Genomic DNA, 21,265 nt, shown 5'->3' on the forward strand with positions numbered 1-21,265 from the left:
TTTTAGAGATATTCTCTCTCAACACCCCAGAGGACAGGGGCCTTAGAATGATAATATTTTGTAGTCCCATTTTGTGTGTGTAGCTGAGAATACTGTACAATGCTCCCTGCTCCCATTGTTGTGAGGATCACTGAAATAAAGCTATATAAATGCTAGCTTTATTATCATCATTATTACCTGACAGGAGGGCCTGAAGATTCACTTATTATCACTCTTCCTGGCAATAAAATGCTGTCATTAGTGCACACATTACTATTCTTTCTACTTCCATCCTCTGAGTCCTCCAAGTGCTCAGTGCCATAAGTGAATGCTCTGAACTGAAAAACAAACACAAAGATGAAGCTGATGGCCTCCTCAGGGGGCTTATATTCTAAGGGGGACAACATGGATACAAATACCTAGGAAATATGAACCAGGTACTTTAGAGTTGTGGAGAGGAGGGCTCCTAATCAGGGGGATCAGGAAAAACCTTGTATAGAGGTGAGAGGGAACGGCGTTCCAGGCAGGGGGCACAGCCTAGGCAAAAGCATGAAGGTGGAAGACTGAATAGAAGCATGTACGGGGAAGAATAGACAGGTCGGTTTGTCTGGAAACACAGTAGAGGTTGGAGCCAGGATGCTGGCAATATCGGTCTCCTCTGGAGATTTTGTCGGTCAGCTAGAGTCGATCAACAAATACTTTTTATTTTTCTTTCTTTTTTTTTTTTTTTTTAAATTTGAAAATTATTTATTTATTTATTAGAGTTTTTTATTTTCAAAACTTGCGCATGGATAATTTTTCAACCTTGTGTTCCAAATTTCTCCCTTCACCCCACTCCCTCCTCTAGAAGGCAAGTAATATTACATGTTAAACATATATGTTAATATGTATTATGTTGTATGTTAAACCTATGCTCAGTGTATGTTAACAAATAGTTTTCTTAAGCACCTACTATGGCAAACCACTAAATCAACATGTATTTTAAAGCACCTACTATATGCAGAACACCATGGTCAGTATGGAGATCAAAATCTGTACCCAGCCTTTCCGGGCCAGCACCCCAAAGCTGTTGGGGCTCCTACTCTTTCCTGGCTTTCCCAGCCCCCCTCTGCCCTCAGGGTGAAAGGAGGCTGGATCCAGATGACTCCCCCCTTCCTGCCCCTCCAGGGCACCTGAGCCGGAAAATGAAATTTTTATAAGGACTGTATGCTAGAAATTAAAGGATCTGTGACTTTTACAGAATGCAAGAATGTTGGGTTTCCAAATGCATAGAAATCTTATAATAGAATACTCACAGGGGAATGGGAAGATGGATTTGGATTTGAATCCTGAGCACTTACCTGTATACTCTGGGGGAAGCATCTAACTTCTCTGGGCCTCAGTTTCCCTATCTGTAACATGGGAGGGAGAGCTCAGGTTCACATGGTTCATTTCTCCCTGTCCCGGGCCTAATTTGGGGGCCATCCTGCTCTGCAGGAAAAGAGACTCTTTATGGTTCCCGGAGATACCCTCCGGGACCTAGTCCTTGCCCAGTTTGGATCCTCCCAGTGGGGGATCATGGGAAAGTAACAGATTGGGCCCAGAGAGCCTCATTTAACAGACCCACAATCAAGTCCCAGATCGGATCATCCCTTGGAGCTCCTCCCTCAAGGTTATCTTGTGCTCTGTGAGTACTGGCTTTGTTTTGTACTTCCCAAAAGCATCTTGGGTTCAGAATGATAGCCAAGGGAAGCAGGGCCTGCCCTCTGTGGGAAACAGCCGCCCTCCAGGAAGACCCTAACAAGCCCTGACGTCCAAACCCCTCTCCAAAGCGATAGGACGGTGTCCTCCAGGCCGGGGCTACGGTCCTTGACTCTGTATCCCCAGCACTTAGAATAGTGCCAAGAATTTCTGTATTTCTCTATCTGTTTTTATCTCTATCTCTCTGTCTTTCTGTCTTTCTATCTCTATTTGTCTCTCTCTGTGTCTCTCTCTGTCTCTGTGTGTACCTTTGTCTTTGTCTCTCTCTACCAATCTATCACTTTATCTATGTATATCTATCAATCTATCAAATACATACATATATATAATTTTTCCTGGAACATAAATATATATGAATATACAATACATACATGTATATATCACTTAAATACTTGGGTGAATGAATAAATGACTCTCTCCAGAAGCTGGCAGAGCCCCCCAGAGCCCAAGAGCAGGACCAGAGTCCGTGCTCCATCGGGGCAGCAGCACCGGGCCCTGGGGTACAAGGCCAGCACCCTGCCTGTTGGGGCGCTGTCCCGGTCCCTGGTCCCTGCCTGTGAGGGCTGTTCAGGCCTCTCACCAAAGGCAGGCCAGCGTGGAGGAAAGAACGCTGGCCTGAGAGCTGAGGGTCCACTGTCACTATATACTGGCTGACATGACCCCCTTTAGACCTATTTTCTCCTCTTTTAAATGGCAGGGTTGGACCAGATGGTGCCCAAGGACATACATTGTAGACTTCTAATCCAACCCCTCATTTGACTGGGTGGGGAAACCAAGGCTTCTTGGAGAAGTCACATCTCGGCCCAAGTCAGATGGAAGTAAAGAAAGAAGAAGGGACTGGCCTCCGAATGTCTCCCCCTCCCAGCTGCTCTGCCGCCCTACTTCCCACCTTCGATCGCCCTGTGAGGGTCCATGACAGGGTCCAAGCAGTCCTTCCCCACTGGCCAGAGGGCCGGCTGTTCCCTCCCCAGCTCCTCAGGGCAGAAGGAGCACGCTCCAGCCTTGGACAGCGGCTGGACCCCAGATGTTTTCATCTTGTGTCCCTCCCATCCCCCCAGGAGCCCTTTTCCAGGGCCAGGTGGGGGGAGCTGGGCTGCTCAACCGTGCAGGATGTGGGCATGGGCATGGGATTCCACTCCTCTCCTCCCTCCATACTGACTCAGAAGCATTCAGCCATGGGGCTCAGAGGGGCGGGCGACCATCCAGACTTAGCCCAGAGTTACCCAGCAGGCAAGTGGAAGGGATGCGGAATTTGCTGAAATTGTGTTGGGTGAGGAAAGGTGGAAGGATCACGAGGAACTTCCCATGTTTTTATTTCACAGACAATCAAATTAAGGTTTAGATGGTAACCCGGGGTCACACAGCTAGTACGTCTGAGGCTAAATTTGAACTCAGGGCTTCCTGACTGCAGCCCCTGTGCTCCAGCCACTTGCTGCCTTCGTCTCTCCGGGCTGGGTTCCTTTGTTGAACGACAAGAAGGCTGGATGAACTTTCCAGCCCTAATAAGGTGTTCCACATGGTCCCAGACTCCGATACAGGACTGCTTGCTGAGCACAGGAGATAGAAAGGGAAAACTCTGCCCTCGACAGGCTTCCATTCTCTCAAAGAGTAATTGGACATATGTGGGTGCAAACCAGATGGGAGGTTGCGAGGGAGGATGGGGGTCCCAAAAACTGAGGGGTCAGGAAGGGGGGGCGAGGACCAGCCATGATTCCTGGGGGTCAGGGGTGAAACAGGAATGAGGGCTCAGGGTGCAGAAGGAGATGGACACAACCACTGGGGCAGTTTGTTGGTGACTTTCAATATTTGTTACAAGGACTTTGTTTTTGCTGAGGCAATTGGGGTTAAGTGACTTGCCCAGGGTCACACAGCTAGGAGGTGTCTGAGACCAGAGTTGAACTCAGGTCCTTCTGACTTCAGGCTGGTGCTCTATCCACTGAGCCAACCAGCTGCCCCGACTTTGTTTTTCTTTTTCCCAATGGGAGAGAGGAAAGAGGAAAAAACCATAATGCTGTTCACTGAAAATGTACAAATGTACAAAGAAGGAGAGGGACTCGAACAAAATCTTAAGGGAAGTGAAAAATTCTGTGCAGCAAGGATCCTCTTACAGTTGACCAGTCAAGGGGCTCTCCAGTTATTATATAAAGACCTTTAATGGTAATAGCTGTTGTTTGTAATTAGGTTTACAAGTTGCCTTGGCTACATTATCTGTGAAGTGGGCGATGTGTATATTATTAGTCCTGTTTTACAGTTGAGGAAACTGAGGCAGACAGCTGTCAGATGACTTGCCCACAGCCACCCAGTAAATCTGAGGTGGAATTCTAAACTAAGTCCCCTTTCTTCAAGTCTGACCCCCAGTCACTCTACCACAAAACTCCTCTTGTTAGGGGAAGCCCCTTCCTGTGGACCCACGAGCCAGAGTAGTGAGGAGTGACAGAGAGGACAGATTAGGGACAGGACTGCCAGCTGGCGGCCATCTAAGTGTGAGCTGATGAAGCCGGGACCCCGGGGGTGACAAGGGGAAAGGAGAGGAAGCCCCTGACTCGCTAATGAAGTGTCTGGCCTGCTGGGCCCAGCCAAGCTGGCTCTGCTCACCACCTGTGCTTCCAGAGGCGAACATTCCAGAGCCAAGGGGACTGGGTCCGGTTGGAGGATGGCCTCAGGCCCCCACAGCTGACCCTCTCCATCATCACAACCCCTGGGCACTGCAGTAAGTCACTCTCACCACTGCCTCGGTTTCCCCTTCCAGCTGCTGTTCCAGGAGAGCAATCCTGGGGTACGTTACCAGTACACCATCCGGAGGGAGGCAGACAGTGAGAATGAGATCCAGCCCCCTGAGTTCTCCTGGAGATATGGATCCTGGACCAAATGCACTGTGACCTGTGGCACAGGTGAGACACTGGGGCCCAGAGCAAGGAGGGCACGGGGCAGACCCTTACTGTCCCGAGATAACCAATGGCAGAGGGAGCAGCTGGGCCACCTCCGGAGGAGCCTTGCACCCCCGGGCACCCCCAGGACTCGAGAGCTGGACAGGTGAGAGCCTGGGGGCCCTGACCCCCTCTTGTTTTATAGCTGAAGACATTAAGACCCATGAGGCAAATTGGGCCTGGCTTAGATCACACAGAGAGCTAGGACTCAAAGCCCCATTTTATTTTTATTTTATTTATTTTTATTAATTTTATAATTATAAATTTTTTTGACAGTACATATGCATGAGTAATTTTTTTTATAACATTATCCCTTGTATTCATTTTTCCAAGTTTCCCCTCCCTCCCTCTACTCCCTCCCCCCCGATGACAGGCAATCCCATACATTTTACATGTGTTACAATATAACCTAGATACAATATATGTGTGTAAATCCCATTTTCTTGTTGCACATTAAGTATTAATTCCGAAGGTACATGTAACCTGGGCAGACAGATATTAGTGCTAACAATTTACATTCACTTCCCAGTGTTTCTTCTCTGGGTGTAGCTACCTCTGTCCATCATTGATCAACTGGAAGTGAGTTGGATCTTCTTTATGTTGAAGATTTCCACTTCCATCAGAATACATCCTCATACAGCATTGTTGTTGAAGTGTACAGTGATCTTCTGGTTCTGCTCATTTCACTCAGCATCAGTTGATGTAAGTCTCTCCAGGCCTCTCTGTATTCCTCCTGCTGGTCATTTCTTACAGAGCAATAATATTCCATAACCTTCATATACCATAATTTACCCAACCATTCTCCAATTCTTCCAGTTTCTGGCCACTATAAACATTTTGGCACATATAGGTCCCTTTCCCATTTTAAGTATTTCTTTGGGATATAAGCCCAGTAGTAGCACTGTCAAAGCCCCATTTTATTCCAACCCAGGGTCCCTCTGATTTCTCGGCTCAGAGGGGAGAGTCCTTGGGGATGAGTTGTCACCCTCTAACATCATTCACACAAATGTTGAGGGAGATGAGCCTTCACAAGAGTCCCTGAGAGACAAGAGGAAATGAAAGAAAGGGCAATGGGGGTTCTTCTGGATGGAGAACAAGCAAAGGCATGTTCCCTAGGCATGTGTCACCCAGCTGTGCAGACACTGTGTTTGAAGGTTGGGGTATCGTGTAGGGGGGTCCCACTTCTCCATCTCAGCATCTGAGCGCCTGGGGGAAGCCTGCTTATGGTGGGCTGTCACTCTGGAGGCAGCTCAGGACAGCCTCCCGACCAGGAAGCTGCTGTACTCAGGACTCTGGGAGGAGAGCGTGGACTTCCCGGGAGCTCCTGGGCTCGTTCAGCTCCTCGGTGGCTCAGACCCCTGAGCCAGCTGGGCTGGTCATGGGTCAACTCCAAAGGCTACTGCTCGTGCAGCTATTTCAGAGAACCTTTTCAGGGGGCGGCATGACATCCTGGAAACTCTTCTGGCTTTAAAGACGTAAATATTCCTTCCCTGTAAAATGTAAGAGTACAGACTTGAGTTTTTGTCTCTAGGGGTAGCTAGCTATTGGATTCATATACTGCCTCAGCTGTGGGACCCTCTTGCCTCATTTTCCTCATAATAGGGCTAGAAATAGCTCCCACCGCTCAGAGTTGTGATGATCAGATGAGACGATGTAGGTAAAGTTCTTTGTGGTCCTTAAAGCACTATATAAATGCTAGCTATTGTTACTATTTTAAAACCACCATTTTTGTATTTCTTGCCCATCCCCTAGATACAGGCACACAGTAAGTTTTTAACAAATGCCTGTTGGTTCCTTGGTTCAAGCCTTGGGCAAATCGCTCCTCCTCGAGTTTAGTTTATTCATCTACAAATGGCAGAGCTGGGTCAGATGTTCTCCCATTTCTTCCAGGTCTAGGTCTTATGACCCGAAGGTCTTCTCTCCTTGAGATTATGGATTGTTTCAGTTTTGTATTTGGATCCCAGTTCCTAACACAGGTCCAGGCATACAGTAGGCACTTCATAATTGCTCATTGGTTGAATCAAGTTCCAACTTAACCAATAACTGCCTGAGTGACACTGAACAAGTCACTGAACCCATTTCTTTATCTGTAAAGATAGACTGAGTTTCTAAGGTCCTCCAGCTCTATGTCAAGATTCTTGATGGCTGGAGGTGAAAGCTTCCTAGATCAAGTAGGTTTGGAGAGAGTCCTTGAAAGACAGGCAAGAGCTGGTTGGGAAGGAGAAGAGCAGATCTGGAGATGGGCAGGGAGGCATTAGTGTGCCATCCTTCTGGACATGTCCCCCAGACTTGGAAGCGTAAGTATCTGTGCAAATGGGAATGTGAGCACATTGGTCTTGAGCAGTGTCCTCAGACTTTTAAAATAGAGGCCAGTTCACTGTCCGTTGAAGGGCCGGACTAGAGTAAAAACAAAAGCTCACGCTCTGTCTCCGCCCCTCAGTCCATTTGCCATAACCCGGTGGGCCGCATAAACGTCCTCAGCGGCCACATCTGGCCCGCAGGCCATAGTTTGAGAACCCCTGGTCTTGAGCCTCACAGCCTCCGCTCCCAGCAGTTCTGAGGCTCACCAGGGAGGCTCTCCCCGAGAATGGAGATTTCCATGTTTGTCCTTAACATCCCTGACACCCAACACAGCGCCAAGTACACAGTAAATGCTTAATAAATGCTTGTTGGTTGAGAAAGTTGAGAGCAGCTGTGGTTGGTTTCCCATCTACAAAATGTGTGTGATTCATGAGTCCTAATTTCTTATAATTTATCCCTTTAAAATGACTCCATATCCTCCTTCTCTTTGCTGCGTCCTCGTCCTTCGGGCTCTGGCTCCCTTCTTCTCCCAGGCCCTTAACCCATGGCCTGGATTCTCACCTCATCGCCCCAAGATTAATGGGCACTATCGTTAGGTTTAAGAAGCCTGGCTCCAAGTCCCAGGACGAAGGTGGCCCCTACTCCACATCCATCTCGGACTGGCATTCCCCTCCCTCCTTGCCCCTCTCTACCCCCTGTTCTGACTCTTTGCCCCCCCCAATCCACTGTTCTCTCAGAGGACCAGGCCTTGTCCCACAGAGCCCCTTGGTCCCCAGCTGCCTTGTGTCACATCTCAGTGCTCCAGCCAGCCTGAGCTCAGTCCCATCCCGACCTCTTACTCCCCAACAGGAGGTCAACGCAGGGTGGGACCACGTGTGTGGGGCGAAGTGTTGCTGACATGTGAAAGGCTGCAGGCACCAGCCCAGCAGCCAGCCCAGGGCCAAGTGAGGTCCTGTGGCCATGGCAGGGCTTTGGGGCACAAGCCAGTCTCCAGCATTTGGCAGCATCTATATGCCAGTCACCGTGGTCTCGCCACTCCACTGTGACCCTGTGTACTGGTTTAGGAGATGCCCAATGGCCACATTCACTCCTGAATACTGGGACTGTGGAAAAGGCCACATATGTAAGGAGAAAAAGGAGGGGGGAGAGACATAGATGGGGGAGGGAGGGAGAGAGAGAGAGAGAGAGAGAGAGAGAGAGAGAGAGAGAGAGACAGAGAGAGAGAGACAGAGAGAGACAGAGAGAGACAGAGAGAGACAGAGAAGAGAGACAGAGACAGACAAAGACAGAAACAGAGAGGGAGAGAGAGAGACAGACACACACACACACACAGAGAGAGAGAGAGAGAGAGAGAGAGAGAGAGAGAGAGAGAGAGGGAGAGAGGGAGAGAGAGGGAGGATTCTGTGCAACACGTGAAGGAGCCCCAGCTCTGAGGACCCAGTTTTTACCCTGCTTCTGCAGCTTCCCACTGTGCAGTCTGAGCCAAGCCTCCTAACTTCCCTGTGACTCAGTTTCCTCTCCTGTAAAATGCGCTTCCCTCCAGGCCTTTTACAGCTGTGGATCTTTGGGGCTATTAATACAGATCAGTAAAAAGACCTTATTGGGACTCAATGATTCCATCAGTGTAGGGGGCTAGTCAGCGAGCCTTGGCACCTTCTCTGTAGCCTCAGAGATTTGCCCAGAATACCAAAGACTAAGATGACTGGCCAGGATGTGTCTGAGGTGGTTTGGGGGCTGGCTCTCTAGCCACTGCACTGCACTGCCCCCGTAAAGCACGTGAACCTCTCTCAGGCAGGGACTGTCTTTGTGCTGCTCATTGCATCCCTGGCACTTAGCACAGGTGCCTGGTGTGGAGGAACAGCTTAATAAATGACCACTCTCACACTTGATCTACGGCCTCTGGCTTATAACTTAGGGATAACAAGGAAGAGAATAGCAATAGGGATATTGATAAATTGTTGTTGCTGGTCAATCATTTAAGTCTTGTCAGACTCTTTGTGACCCCTCTGGCGTTTTCTTGGAAAAGATACTAGAGTGGTTTGTAATTTCCACTTCCAGATCATTTTTACAGAAAAGGAAACTGAGGCAAATGGGTTTAAGGGACTTTCCCAGGATCACACAGCTAGGAAGTGTCTGAGTCTGAATTACACAAGTCTTTTTGACTCCAGACCCAGCATTCTATCCACTGAACCATCTAGCTGCCCGATATTCACAAACAAATGGGCCACAAAATCCAAGGTGGGGGCCAGAAATAAAACTTCTGTACTCAAATATACACCCACAAATGTATGTCTAGGTTACAAGTGAGTAAATGGAAAGGTTCTGACAGAGGGGAAAGCAAATGTGACTTTATGGGTATCACTGAGACGTGGTAGGATGAGACCCATCCATATCTTCGTGAAATACCTCTCTGAAAAAGCATGACTTGTTTCAAAAAAAAAGTCTGCAGAGGCCGTTCACAGTCTGTTTTCATCCTAAAAGTCGAAATGGTTTTATGTATTCACTGTGTACACAGGCACTTGTTATTCCCCATATATATTCATGGTATGTAACCTGGTGTGTATATATATATATATGGGGAATAACAAGTAAATATATAATATATATATATATATGGGGAATAACAAGTAAATATATATATACACACACACACACACACACATACACACACACACACACACACACAGAAAGATACACAGGACATTTGTTATGAGTGGTTGAGTGGTAAGGAATGGGGTAATATGTTAAGAAATATTCACCTAAAGGAATCCAACTGCCAGACAGGAGAAATGTAAAGTGGAAGCCATTTGAATGATTACCAACAGAGGCAGAAGCCTGAAGTGAAATTATCATTAGACTATACTACAGACCGCCGGGACAGAAAGAGGGTATGGATGAGCATTTTGGGAAACAAGTCTCAAGCCCACAACAGAGACGTGTTGGGTCTTAAATTATCTAGCTTCCTTAGTCTGGCATTCAAGGCCCACCATAAGCCGGCCCTAGTACACTACTCTTCCATTTCCTACCAGCAGCTTGGGGTGCAGTGGCTACAGTACCATGATTTTAGGCATGAATTCAAATCTACCATGGGCAAGTCATTGAACTATTGTCTGGGTCACAGATGAAGGTTCTTGGTCCCATGTACTGTTGCCAAAATGTAATGTTCTCTCTAAAATGTAATGTTCTCTGTTGAGGTTTTCTTGGGGTCTCTGGGAGCAGCCTTCGTTTCAGCTCTGTAATCACCACAAATGCAGCCAGGGGTTAAAGCCCAAATCCTTCATTGTCTCTTTCAAAGTCTTGTCTCCTTTCTTGGGGCCCGGTTAGCTTTCTTAGAGGCCTATCTCTCTCCTTGGTTCTGAGAGCTTGAGCCTCCAGTTCTTTGTGTTCTCTGCCTCTGGCAGCTTCTCGAGGTCCTCCTGAATGTATCTTGGTTTCTGTGGGGGAGGCAGGAGGACCATCCCCACGGTCTCTTTTCTTCCAGTTCTGTCTCCCTGAGTTTGTCTGAGCTTATATGCTCTTTTATCATAGGTGTAAATCTTGTGGAACTATAGTAAGTACTAAGTACATGTACTGAACTACCATTGTCTTTATCAAGCCCACTGACTTCTAACCTTGTTTCGAGTTCTGGCCCATAACAGACAGGATGTTCCTGACTAGGGAGGCTGTGTGTTTGTTTGTATGTGTATGTAAGTAGGGAGAGAGCTGGTCTTTAGAGAAAGTCGAGTATTGGAGATGGTGGAAGGAAGGAAAAACCACATTTCAGATAAAGGAAACCACTTGGAGAAAAGCCCATAGGTGGGAAGTGGAATATCAAACTGGGGAAGCAACTAGCAGGCACAGAAGAATCCGTGAAGGGAAGTTCTGTGAAACAAGACCGGAAAAGTCCGAGGGATGCAGTGAAGAGTTTTAGATGCCAGGATGAGGATTTTGTGTTTTAATTCAGGGACAGTAGGGAGCCACGGACTGTTTGTGAGTAGAAGAATATGCTCCGTTCTGTGCTTAGGAATATCATGATGTTTGGCAGCTCTGTGAAGGGCGGATTGGAGAGGGAAAAGGCAGATGAGAGGCTCAATTCTGAGATTGTTTAATAGTCCAAAGGAAAGTTTGAACTAAGACAGAGGACCATGAGAGAGACGGAGACTCATGGGGGAGGGTTGGATTGACAAGACGTGGCCCACTGTTTGGGCAGGAGAGTTAAGGACAGGAAAGGGTCTGGTAAAACCCTCAGAGCCCCAACTTGCTGTGATTTCTATCCTAGTGTCCCGTGTTCTAGATTTCTTTTAATGTTGGTTTTGATAGTTTCTAGGGTTCTTTTCAACTGAGATTCTACATGAGCGGGAATCTGTGTCAGGAGGGAGAAGAGATTTGACATTTTATCAGATTCTCAGAAACCTCTCAGGACTTGCAGCTGCTCACGGGGTCTGGGAAGTGTTTACAAACTGTCCAACTTGAGTCAAAACACAATTCAGAGACTTTCGGCCGCTCCGGCCACGGGGCCCCTGTGTGTGTGTCCAGCCCTTGGAATCTGGCTGGGAGATGTCACGAACCATCGGGGGACTTCATGTGTGGGGACGTGTTCACCCCTGAGTGTTGGGTAGGAGTCCGTGTACAACCTCTTCATGTGCAGAGAAGGAAATGACTCCAGAGAGGGAGAAATGGCTTGTCCAGATCACCCAGGTGGGAAGTCACAGAGCTGGGACTGGAACTGCAGCCTCCCACCGCTCCGGTGAAGCCGTATTTACAATGGAAAGGAAGTGGTGTTGGTCATCCTAAGTGTTTCCCTCGTAAAAAAGAACAACAGCCCAATTATAGAAACCAGCCCCTGATGAGACTTTTGAGTCTTTGAGCAGATGCTTCCTATTTAAACAGTCACATTGATGGGCCAGGCCATAGAGCAGCCAGGCAGAAGTGTTGTGTTCCAGCGGGCCAGCGGTTCTGGGCGAGGGTCAGCCGGGGAGGATGGTGTTGGAGGTGAGCTCAGCACCGGGAAGAAGCCGGGGGCACAGGAAGGGCCCCGGGAAGGAGGCAGGCTCTCCGAGGCCCTTGAATGGAAGTGTTCCCCAAACTGGGCCAGGATGGAAAGGCTGGACCTCCGGGGAATCAGCGGGAACCCTGCCCCCAATCTCCAGGCACATCAAGCCATCGTGACAGAAGGCTCTGCGTGGGCATCATGGAGCGGCAGCTGGAAGGACCCAGACTGGGAGAGAATCAGAGATGGCAGCGCATAAAGATCAGGGGAAGGAGGATGTGAAGGCTGACATTAAGACTGGATACATCATCTGCATAATATATAATATACATATATAGGAAATATATTTACATATAAATATAAATCTATCCCCAGCTTTCCCAGACAATCTATAAGTCATCGGCACAGAACTAATTCTTGTACCATGGGAACTAAACAGATTACCCACTGCGAGATCACAGAGAAAGAAAAAAGGATCCAGGGCAGAGCCAGTTGGTGGGCAAGACATGGATGAAGAGCCAGCAAAGGGAACTCAGATGAAGCAGTCAAAAAGGCAGGAGAAGAAGCAGGAGTCATTGAAACTCCTGGAGGTAAATGAAGAACCAGCACGAGGAACTTATTCCTTATGGCCCTGGAGAGCAGATCCTAGAGAGCTTGGGGTGGATTTCCACTTGATGGAAGCAGTGGAGTCCTTTCCTTAAAGACAGACCCTTAATGTGTACAAGAGGAGCCCTTGATCTGACAAGCAGAGTGCTTTTTGCCTTTAGGAGCCAAAGGTTCAGGTGCAGACAGAAGCTCCCCACAGAGCACCTCGTCCAAGCAGCTGCTCCCAGTGGGCTTATTTTTAAAGCCATTCATTCATTGGTCGTACCGTTAGAATATTCGGTGACTTTGAAAAATCGTCACGTTTGAATGAGTCCTCAAGTTCTAATTAAGCATCTGAGTTATAATCCAGCCTCAGACACTTTTCAGCTATGTGACCCTGGACGAGTCTCTTCTCCCTTTTTGCCTCAGTTTCCTCATCTGTAAAATGAGCTGGAGAAGAAAATGGAAAGCTGTGTTTTTGTCAAGAAAACCTCAACGGAGTCATGAAGAGTTGATTAGAAATGAAAAACGACTCAACGATAACAAAATCTCTCTCCAAGGATAACGGAATTTGGGGAGTTAGATGGACCCTAGGCCTACCTGAACAAGCTTCCATCCACAAGATGCCTGACAGTGTTTACCTGAAAACCTCTCACAAGGGGGATCTCTTTGCTTCCAGAGGCAGCCCATCCTGCTTGTCATTAGGAATCCTCATCCCCAGCCTCACTTTGTCTCTTTGGAACCTCCACCCTTTGGGTTCTACCCTGTGGAGCCACACAGAGCAAATGTGACCCTCATGAGACAGCCTTTCAAATACCTGAAGACAACTGTCAGAAGAACTAGCATTTCTATATCCCTTTAAAGTTTGCAAAGTACTGTATATGTGTTATCTCATTTGATCCTCACAATTATAAGTGCTATTATTATCCCCATCTTATAGATGGAGTAAACTGAGGCACAAAGCAAAAAAAGGATTAATCAAGAATTTACTATAAACCCAGCACTGTACTAAAAAAACTTTACAAAAACCATCTCATTTGATCCTCAACAGCAATCCTGGAAGGTGGGTCATTATGTTATTGTACCCATTGTACAGGTGGAGAAACTGAGGCACAGAAAGGTCACATAGATTACCCAGGATCCCACAGCTGGCCAGCATCTGAGGCCAGATCTCAAGTCAGGCACTCTCTCCACTGCACCTCCTAGCTGTCTTTAACAATCTTCTCTCCTTTAGGAGAAGCATCCCCGGTTCCTTCAGGCGACCGTTATGTGATGGGCCCCTTCCCCATCCTAGTTTCTCCCCTGTAGATGCCCTCCAGCTTCCCACTCAGTGCCCTTAACCTGGGGTGCCCAGGAATGAATTCGATGCTCCTGACGAGGGTGGAGAAGCTCCCTCCTCCTTATTCCTGAAAGCTGCGTCTTTCAATGCAGCCCGAGATCAAATTAACTTTTTTTTTGGCTTACACACACTGAGCTTGCAGTCCACTACAACCCCGAGATCTTTTTTAGGCAAATAGCTTCCTAACCTCGCCCTCCCTCATCTTGTACTTGAGAAATCAGTTTTTGGAACTCAAGGTAAACTTTTCCCTGTTAAAGTGACATCTAATTAGATGCAGAATAAGTAATTCTTTTAAATTTGGGCACAGCCAATGTGAGAGCAGGTTTGTGTGGCTGTTTTTATGCTGCCCTAGGTTTCCATAGCTTTTTTTGGAGGGGGACAAAAATTGCATGTTTAATAGAGCTCTTGTCACAGAACCGGGTACGTAGTGAGTGCTCCGGAAACAGACATTCACACACAGGTCACATGTGAACCCCCACATGCAGGGAAGGTTTGGGGGGATCCAGGACCTGGGAGCGCCCAAAAGTCTTCAGCATTCCTAGAAAGCGGCTGAGGTCAAGCAACCATTACTTACCACAAGCTGCATCCAAACGTTATTAAGTGACAGATACTCCACAGAGAAAAGGCTGGAAATGCCGGGGGCACGTTAAGTGACAAACAGAAAGTCTTATCATTGATTCCGCAGGCGAGAGGGAGACATCGGGGTGTGTCAGGTAGGAAGGTGACATGACCAGGAGGCAGAGTGGGAGAGGGAATCACCAGAGTACCCTGCGTAGCAGCCAGAAAATTCTCCAGAGAGTTTGTTAGGGGCCCATGTGTCTCTGGGGGCTGAGAAAGGGGAGGGAGCGGGGGGGGGGGAATCTGGAAAAAAATTTGAAAAATGAAAAAAAATTGTTTTTCATCTTATTGGTGGGGCTTATTTATTTTAATATTTTTATTTTTTCTTATATATTATATAATTATATAGTATATAATGCATAAATATCTATTTATTAACTTCTTTATTTTAAGAGCTCCATAGCACATAGCTCCAAGCATTGTGCTAAGTTCTAGAGATACAAAGAAGGTAAAGAGCAGATCCTCCTGTGAGGGAGCTCCCACACTAAGGGGGAAGATCATGGGCCAGTGAGGATGTTTGTAGGAAACATGAGCGGGGGTCTTGGGACGGGCAGGTGGACGGGCTCTCGCAGCACGGAGAGAGGCCTGGAGGCTGTGCCCAGGGCTGGACGGGCGGGCCTCCCTCCCCAGCGCCCGTACGCACCTGTGTGTCCTCCCCCAGGGGTGCAGAGGCAGGCCGTACACTGCGTGGAGAAGCTAGCGGGCCTCGTGGGGGAGCGGCACTGCGATGCCCTGACCAGGCCAGACGACAGACTGAAGCCCTGTAACCAGCAGCCCTGCCCAGCCAGGTGATACCCCTCCTCCTGGGCCCCTCCCTCCAACCCCTGAGAGACGCTTCTGACTGAATTCTGGGACTCTGAGCCCAGGAAGGGGCCTTTCCTGCCTGCCCCTCCCCTCAGGCCCCATCAGTCACATCTCTTAGGGTCACTCTTCTATTGTATGACTTCCCTTCAGTTAAACGTCATGCTCTTAGTATGTCCAGGCTGCCCATCCAAGGGGAGATGAAAAGAGAGAGAGAGAGACGGTGGGTCCTCGACTTCGGAACTTAATGGGGGGAGAGGTGCGCTCCAATAATGGTGACGCCAAGGGGAGAGAAGCCCAAGGAAGGGCGCTGGGCCAGGGGCTGGGGAGAGGTCACTGACAGCGGGGCCTGGGGGGGGACACCAAGCAAGGCCCCAGAAGAGATGGAGCCCAGACATGCCTGGGAAGAGAGGGAAAATGGAGAGAGGGAGGGAGAGAGGCCCACTCCTGCAAGTGCAGGAAAGGCAAGGGTGCTGGAGGCAAAGTGAGCCCAGGCCAGGCAGAGGAAGGGCGCTGGCTGCCTTTGGCTTACTCTGCTCAGGCAGAAAAGGAGAGAGCCAGAGAAGGTGGGGTAGGAGAAGGAACAAGAGGGATGGAGAGAAGGTGGTGGTGGGGACAATGAGGGAGAAGAAGAGAAAATGGGAGAGTCAGAGACGAGAAAGAGAGAAGATGGAGTAGGAGAAAGAATAAGGTTAGGAGGGATGGACGGGGAGAAGGTGGGGGGGAAGAGAGAGAGGAGGAGCAGCCGTGGGTTGAAGGCCCAGCCCTGCCATTATTTGCTCCTTGACCTTGGGAGAAGCAGGTAGTAAAGCCTCAGGTTTCCGTTTTGTAAAATGGGAATGGGAAGAGCGGGTGAGCGGGTAGAGCAGGGTGATGGGAGACACCGGGCGGGGGGTTCGGTAAATCCCAGGCTTTTCAGCTGCTTGGCTGCAGGTCAGGGCCTGAGCTCTGCCCCCTCTCCCCCCCTGCAGGTGGTGGTTTGGAGAGTGGCAGAGCTGCAGCAGAACGTGCGGGCCCGGAGGCCTGGCTCTGAGGACCGTCCTCTGCATCCAGAGCGTCGGGCTGGACGAGCAGCGCGCCCTTCGCCCCGAGGACTGCCGGGCCATGCCCAAGCCGGACGTCACCATGCCCTGCAATGAAGACAGCCCCTGTCCAGCCTCCTGGGAAGTGGGCAACTGGTCCGAGGTGAGTCAGGGGCTTCCCAGATGTGCTGGGACTGGGCGCAGCTCTGGATCTGAGGCAGGGTCCCCACGGGCAGCATCCGGATGCTCCTGAGTGGAATATGTGGTGGGAAGAGTGATTGAGGAGAGCTAGATTTGGATTCCAGCTCTGACCCCCCCCGGCTGTGAGGCTGAGGGGCTTCTCTGGAGCTCAGCTCTACTTTTCTCACAGTTGTTGTAAAAAAAAAAAAAAAAAAAGTGTTTTGCAAACCTTAAGTTTATTTAAATGGGATGTGATGGTGGGGAAAGACTCACAGATTTAGAGCCAGAAAAGAGGGCCTTTTACAAGTGGGGAAACTGAGGCTCAGCGAGGTCCAGTGATTGGGCTGTGCACCCAGCATGTACCAGGGGCCACCTAGAATCGGGGCCCAGTCCCCCCGTGCATCTCTCCCCTGGGACGGGAGGGAGCGGAGTACAGGTGGGAGTGCCGGCAGAGAGGGATTTTTCCCCTGGGGTGGCAGTTAAATCCCTGGGGTCATGGAGCACCCGGCCACCAGCTGTCGTCCTGAGAATGATAATAGCTAATGAGAGCTTCCTGGGTGCCAGGCACGAAGCTGAGGAAACTCCAGGGTGCTGGGCTCAAAGCTGGTAAGGATATTTCCTTTATAGACACCGAGGAGCTGGGGGTGGTGGAGGGGAGGCCAGGTGGGAGGCCCAGGGCTCCAGGTCCCGGCGGCCCCAGTTATTACATCCCCAAGATGGTGGCAGGCGACTGGCCCTGTGCGAGATGTATACATCAACAGTCAGTTAGTCATGGGCAGCCTTCGTTACAGGGCATCGGTCTGTTTCAGGGATTGATCTCAGGAAATGGCAGCAATTTATTTTTTTATTATGTTTATTATCTTTTTTTTTTTTTTTTTCCTGAGGCTGGGGTTAAGTGACTTGCCCAGGGTCACACAGCTAGGCAGTGTTAAGTGTCTGAGACCAGGTTTGAACTCGGGTCCTCCTGAATTCAGGGCTGGTGCTCTATCCACTGCGCCACCTAGCTGCCTCTATGGCGGTAATTTACGTGAAGGTGACAGACCACTTCTCTCCTCACTGACCCTCCAGATGGCCCTTTCTTCTCTGAATGCAGAGAGACGGGAGTTATTTTCTAAATTTACATATCATTTATACACTTCCCCGTCCAAAACAGGATCGAGGTGGCTCAGTGAGAAATATATTTGTCTGGATAACAGAGCATGGGATCATTAATTCCAAGCTGAGGGGGACCTTAGATCCCCTCTAGACAAGAGATTCTTAACCTGAGATCCACTGATCCCAAGGGACAGGTTGCAGGGGATTCCCCAGGAGAAAGGAACAGGTATTTTTAAGCATCTTCTACATCCCAGCACCATACTCCGCCCTTTTACAAATATGACCTCATTTGACCTTTACTACAATCCTGGAGGTAGGTGATCTCATTATCTCTGTTTTACAATGGGGGAAACTGAGTCAGAGCTTAATAACGTTCCCAGGCTAAATCAAATCTCGGTTCGGATTTGAACTCAGTCTCCCTGACATCAGACCTAGAACCTACCGGGCCATCTAAAAACATTATCCTGATGAAGGTCCCCAGGCCGGGGCTTTCACCAGCTTATCAAAAAGGCTGCAAAAGTTTAGGAACTCCCGCCAAACCCAACCCTAATACTAGTTCTGGAACATGAAAGCACTTTACAGATATCTCATCTTATATGCGCAACAATCTTGGGATGAAGGGGCTGCTGTTATCCCCATTTAGCAGATGAGGAAACTGAGGCAGACAGCAGTAATTGGTACTCCAGGGTACTACCTAAAGAACTTATCAATCACCAGGCTAGGTCGCACAGTGGATAGACTGTTGATCACTCACAAGATCGAAGTTCAAATCCTGATTCAGACACTTATTAGCTGTGGGATCCTGGCTGGGTCTCTGACAGCCTCAGTTTCTCATTTGTAAAATGGACTTAATAACGAGATAACCTTATAGAGTTATAAAATGTATATAATAGTTATTTATGAAATGCACAATGGTACCCGTGGGAACCTGGGCTGGTCACCGATGTAAGATTCTGCCCCTGCTCGGGGCTGGGGACAGGGGTGCACACACAGCACATGCTCTGGGCTTGGGCCCCCCTTTCGTGGGAACTCCTGCCGGTTCTCTGCAGAGGCTGCAGGGGGGCGAGCTCTGAATGGCCGCCAGTTGCTGAATTCTGTTCTCTCCCTCCTAGTGCTCGGTGAGCTGCGGGGCGGGCGTCCACAGCCGGCCGGTCTTCTGCAGCAATGACACCGGAGCCCCGTGCGACGCCGCCCAGAAGCCCATCTCGGAGACCTCCTGCTCCCTGCCGCCGTGTCCCTGGGCCCCCGAGTGGTCGGGGAGCGGGTCCTCGAGCAGAGAGCTTTTCAACGAGATTGAGTTTATTCCCAGCAACCACTTCCCTGCCTTCGAGCCCCCGGTCCCCGATGCCCCGGGCCACCAGGACTCCAACGTCATCACTGAGGATGACTTCCCAGCCGGCGACAGGAAGGGCAACGTCTTCGTGGATGACTTTTACTATGATTATAACTTCATCAACTTTCACGAGGATCTCTCCAGCATCCCCTTTGAGGATCGGGACAGGCCGAGGGAGGGGCTCGGGGGGGACAGCGATGAGAGGCCCAGAGATTGGGGCACATCTGATGAGACGCCCCTGGCCGCACCCCCCAGCTCGGAAGGGGAGGACCAGGGGGCCTCTGAGAGCCCAACCCAGCCCACGCCGGCTCAGGAGGAAGTCGTGAAGACCGATGGCCAGCCATCTGTGGACTCCCCACCGGAGCCTCTCCCTTCCGCCACCGCCCCAACACCCTCCAGTCCCAGCCAGGGACAGAAAGGGGAGCCGGTGCTTCAAGACTTCCCGAGTCCCCAAACAAGTTCCACAAATCACTCTTCTAATCTCTTCCTAGATAAATCCCCAGAAGGCCCAGTGACAGGCGACATCTCCAAGGAGGACCCCACCTCCTCATCCCCTTCTTCACCCACTTCAACTCCCATGACCCCTGCAGGGACAGATCCTGACAAAACCCACCCTAGTGAGAGCAAAGGAGGGGCCCAGGGAGAAGAGCCCGGCCCTCAGAGGCCGGGGCTTCCTGGAGGCAGGGAGGCTGGTGACATTCACGTTCCCCCTGGGGCCTCCGAGGAAGACCCCGACGAGTTGCTTTGGGAAGGAGTGGATGTGGAATCTGGTAATGACACTGAGAAGTTCCTTGAGGAAATGGCAGCCTCAGGAGAGAGTAGGACCACCCCTGTGCCCCCTTACTTTGCCCCTGAGCTGAATCTGGCTCTCCCGGCTCCCCAGACGACTCTGGGATCATTCCTGTCTACTGTCCCTTCTACTGCTCCCAGGACAGAAGTCATCCTCCTCCCCAAAGACGCTGATCCTATCAAAAAGTCATGGAACTCAAGTGACCCCAGACTGCGAGACAGTGAGCCCCTCCCCACCGAGGAGGGCACCTGGAGGGCTACCTCTACCCCCATCCCTTCTGAGACCAAGCCAGTCAGAGTCCCTCCATTAGAGACCTCTCTATCCCCTCCCACTACATCTAGTGTCCATGGGCCAAGGAGCACGGACCTCCCAGCCCGAGATCTGACCCCATGGGACTTGCAGACCCCCGCTGGGCCAGTGACCCCTGATCCCAATGACCTGGCTGGCCCAGTAGTCATGCCTTGGGACGACCGCTTCCTCTCTCCTGCACTGACTCCCAGCCCAGAGTTGGAGAATTTGTCCAATGAGATCAGGGTATCCCACGAACCTGACTTCTCATCTCCCCCCGGCCACCCCTGGTCTCCCCAACCAGCCGGTGCAAACGAGTGGCTGGGAAATCCAGACGGGGAGACGTCACCCAGGAACGCTGTTCATGATGGCGGAGACCTCAAGAATAAGTCCCAGAGCCCAGCTGATACCGAGCCGGCTGGGACCGAGGTGCCTCCTCAGGGAGCACTGGCTACTCCTGCAGGCCCTGGGGGAGCCAGCTGGGAAGTCGGAAATTGGAGTGAGGCAAGTACCGGCCAGAACTTCTCTGGGCCCCAATCCTCCTCTGCCCTTCCAGGTACCAGTGGAGAAAAGGGGGAAAAAAGTGCATAACTTGGCAGCGGAGTTAGGGCCCTAGTCGTGAAATCTGAACAACTTGGATTTAAATCCTGCTCCTGGCTCCTACCAGCTGTACGAGACATCTAACCTCAGTTCATTTTCTCATCTGTATAATTTTCTATGTAATTTAAATTTCCCAGCTTTCTCATCTATATAATGGGTACAAATAGATGCACCTGTCTCCCTATAAGGAGCAAATGAGATAACAGTGAAAAGCTATAATTATTATTATTATTATTATTATTATTTCTACAACAGTAACAAGCATTTTGAAAAAACATAAAAGTACATATGCCAGGTAGGTTGATGGTATTATTACTAGTAGGAATCCTATTTGACCAAATAATTCATTTCTTTAAAAAAAATCCTCCTACTGATAATGGTTTGTGAATTTGAGTGATAGAGGTGACAGACAGTATGACTAGAGTGAGAGAAGCCTCTGTGGCTCTGCTGGAAATGACCTGATTTGGAGCATTTCAGCCTCCTTAGGACCTCAGTTATCTTGAAATGAGATCTTAGGGATGCTGAGGGCAGATCCAGCCGAGAGCAGCTGGACCAAAATCCGGCCCATCTCAGAGTAGGATGATGAAAGGTGCTCACCCAGAGGGGTCCTGCTCCTGCCCCCCTTCTCTGTGATGTATCCCTTGCTAGATAGGCCCATCAGGGCCTGAGAACCTGCAAAAGGAAGGGCCCCAGTTAGA

The 21,265-nt window shown here is 49.8% G+C and overlaps 1 protein-coding gene across 1 annotated transcript in view; it reads left to right on the top strand.

Moving 5' to 3' along the window:
- Positions 1-21,265, top strand: part of ADAMTS7 (ADAM metallopeptidase with thrombospondin type 1 motif 7) — a 153,552-nt gene that overhangs the window by 107,603 nt on the left and 24,684 nt on the right. The window contains exons 16-19 of the mRNA XM_074296446.1: positions 4,469-4,610; positions 15,120-15,246; positions 16,231-16,444; positions 18,669-20,471. Of these exons, the coding sequence (XP_074152547.1) occupies positions 4,469-4,610; positions 15,120-15,246; positions 16,231-16,444; positions 18,669-20,471 (2,286 nt within the window). The remainder of the gene's footprint in view (positions 1-4,468; positions 4,611-15,119; positions 15,247-16,230; positions 16,445-18,668; positions 20,472-21,265) is intronic.

The sequence above is a fragment of the Sminthopsis crassicaudata genome, chromosome 2 (assembly GCF_048593235.1).
Source record: "Sminthopsis crassicaudata isolate SCR6 chromosome 2, ASM4859323v1, whole genome shotgun sequence".
NCBI classification, from domain to species: Eukaryota; Metazoa; Chordata; class Mammalia; order Dasyuromorphia; family Dasyuridae; genus Sminthopsis; species Sminthopsis crassicaudata.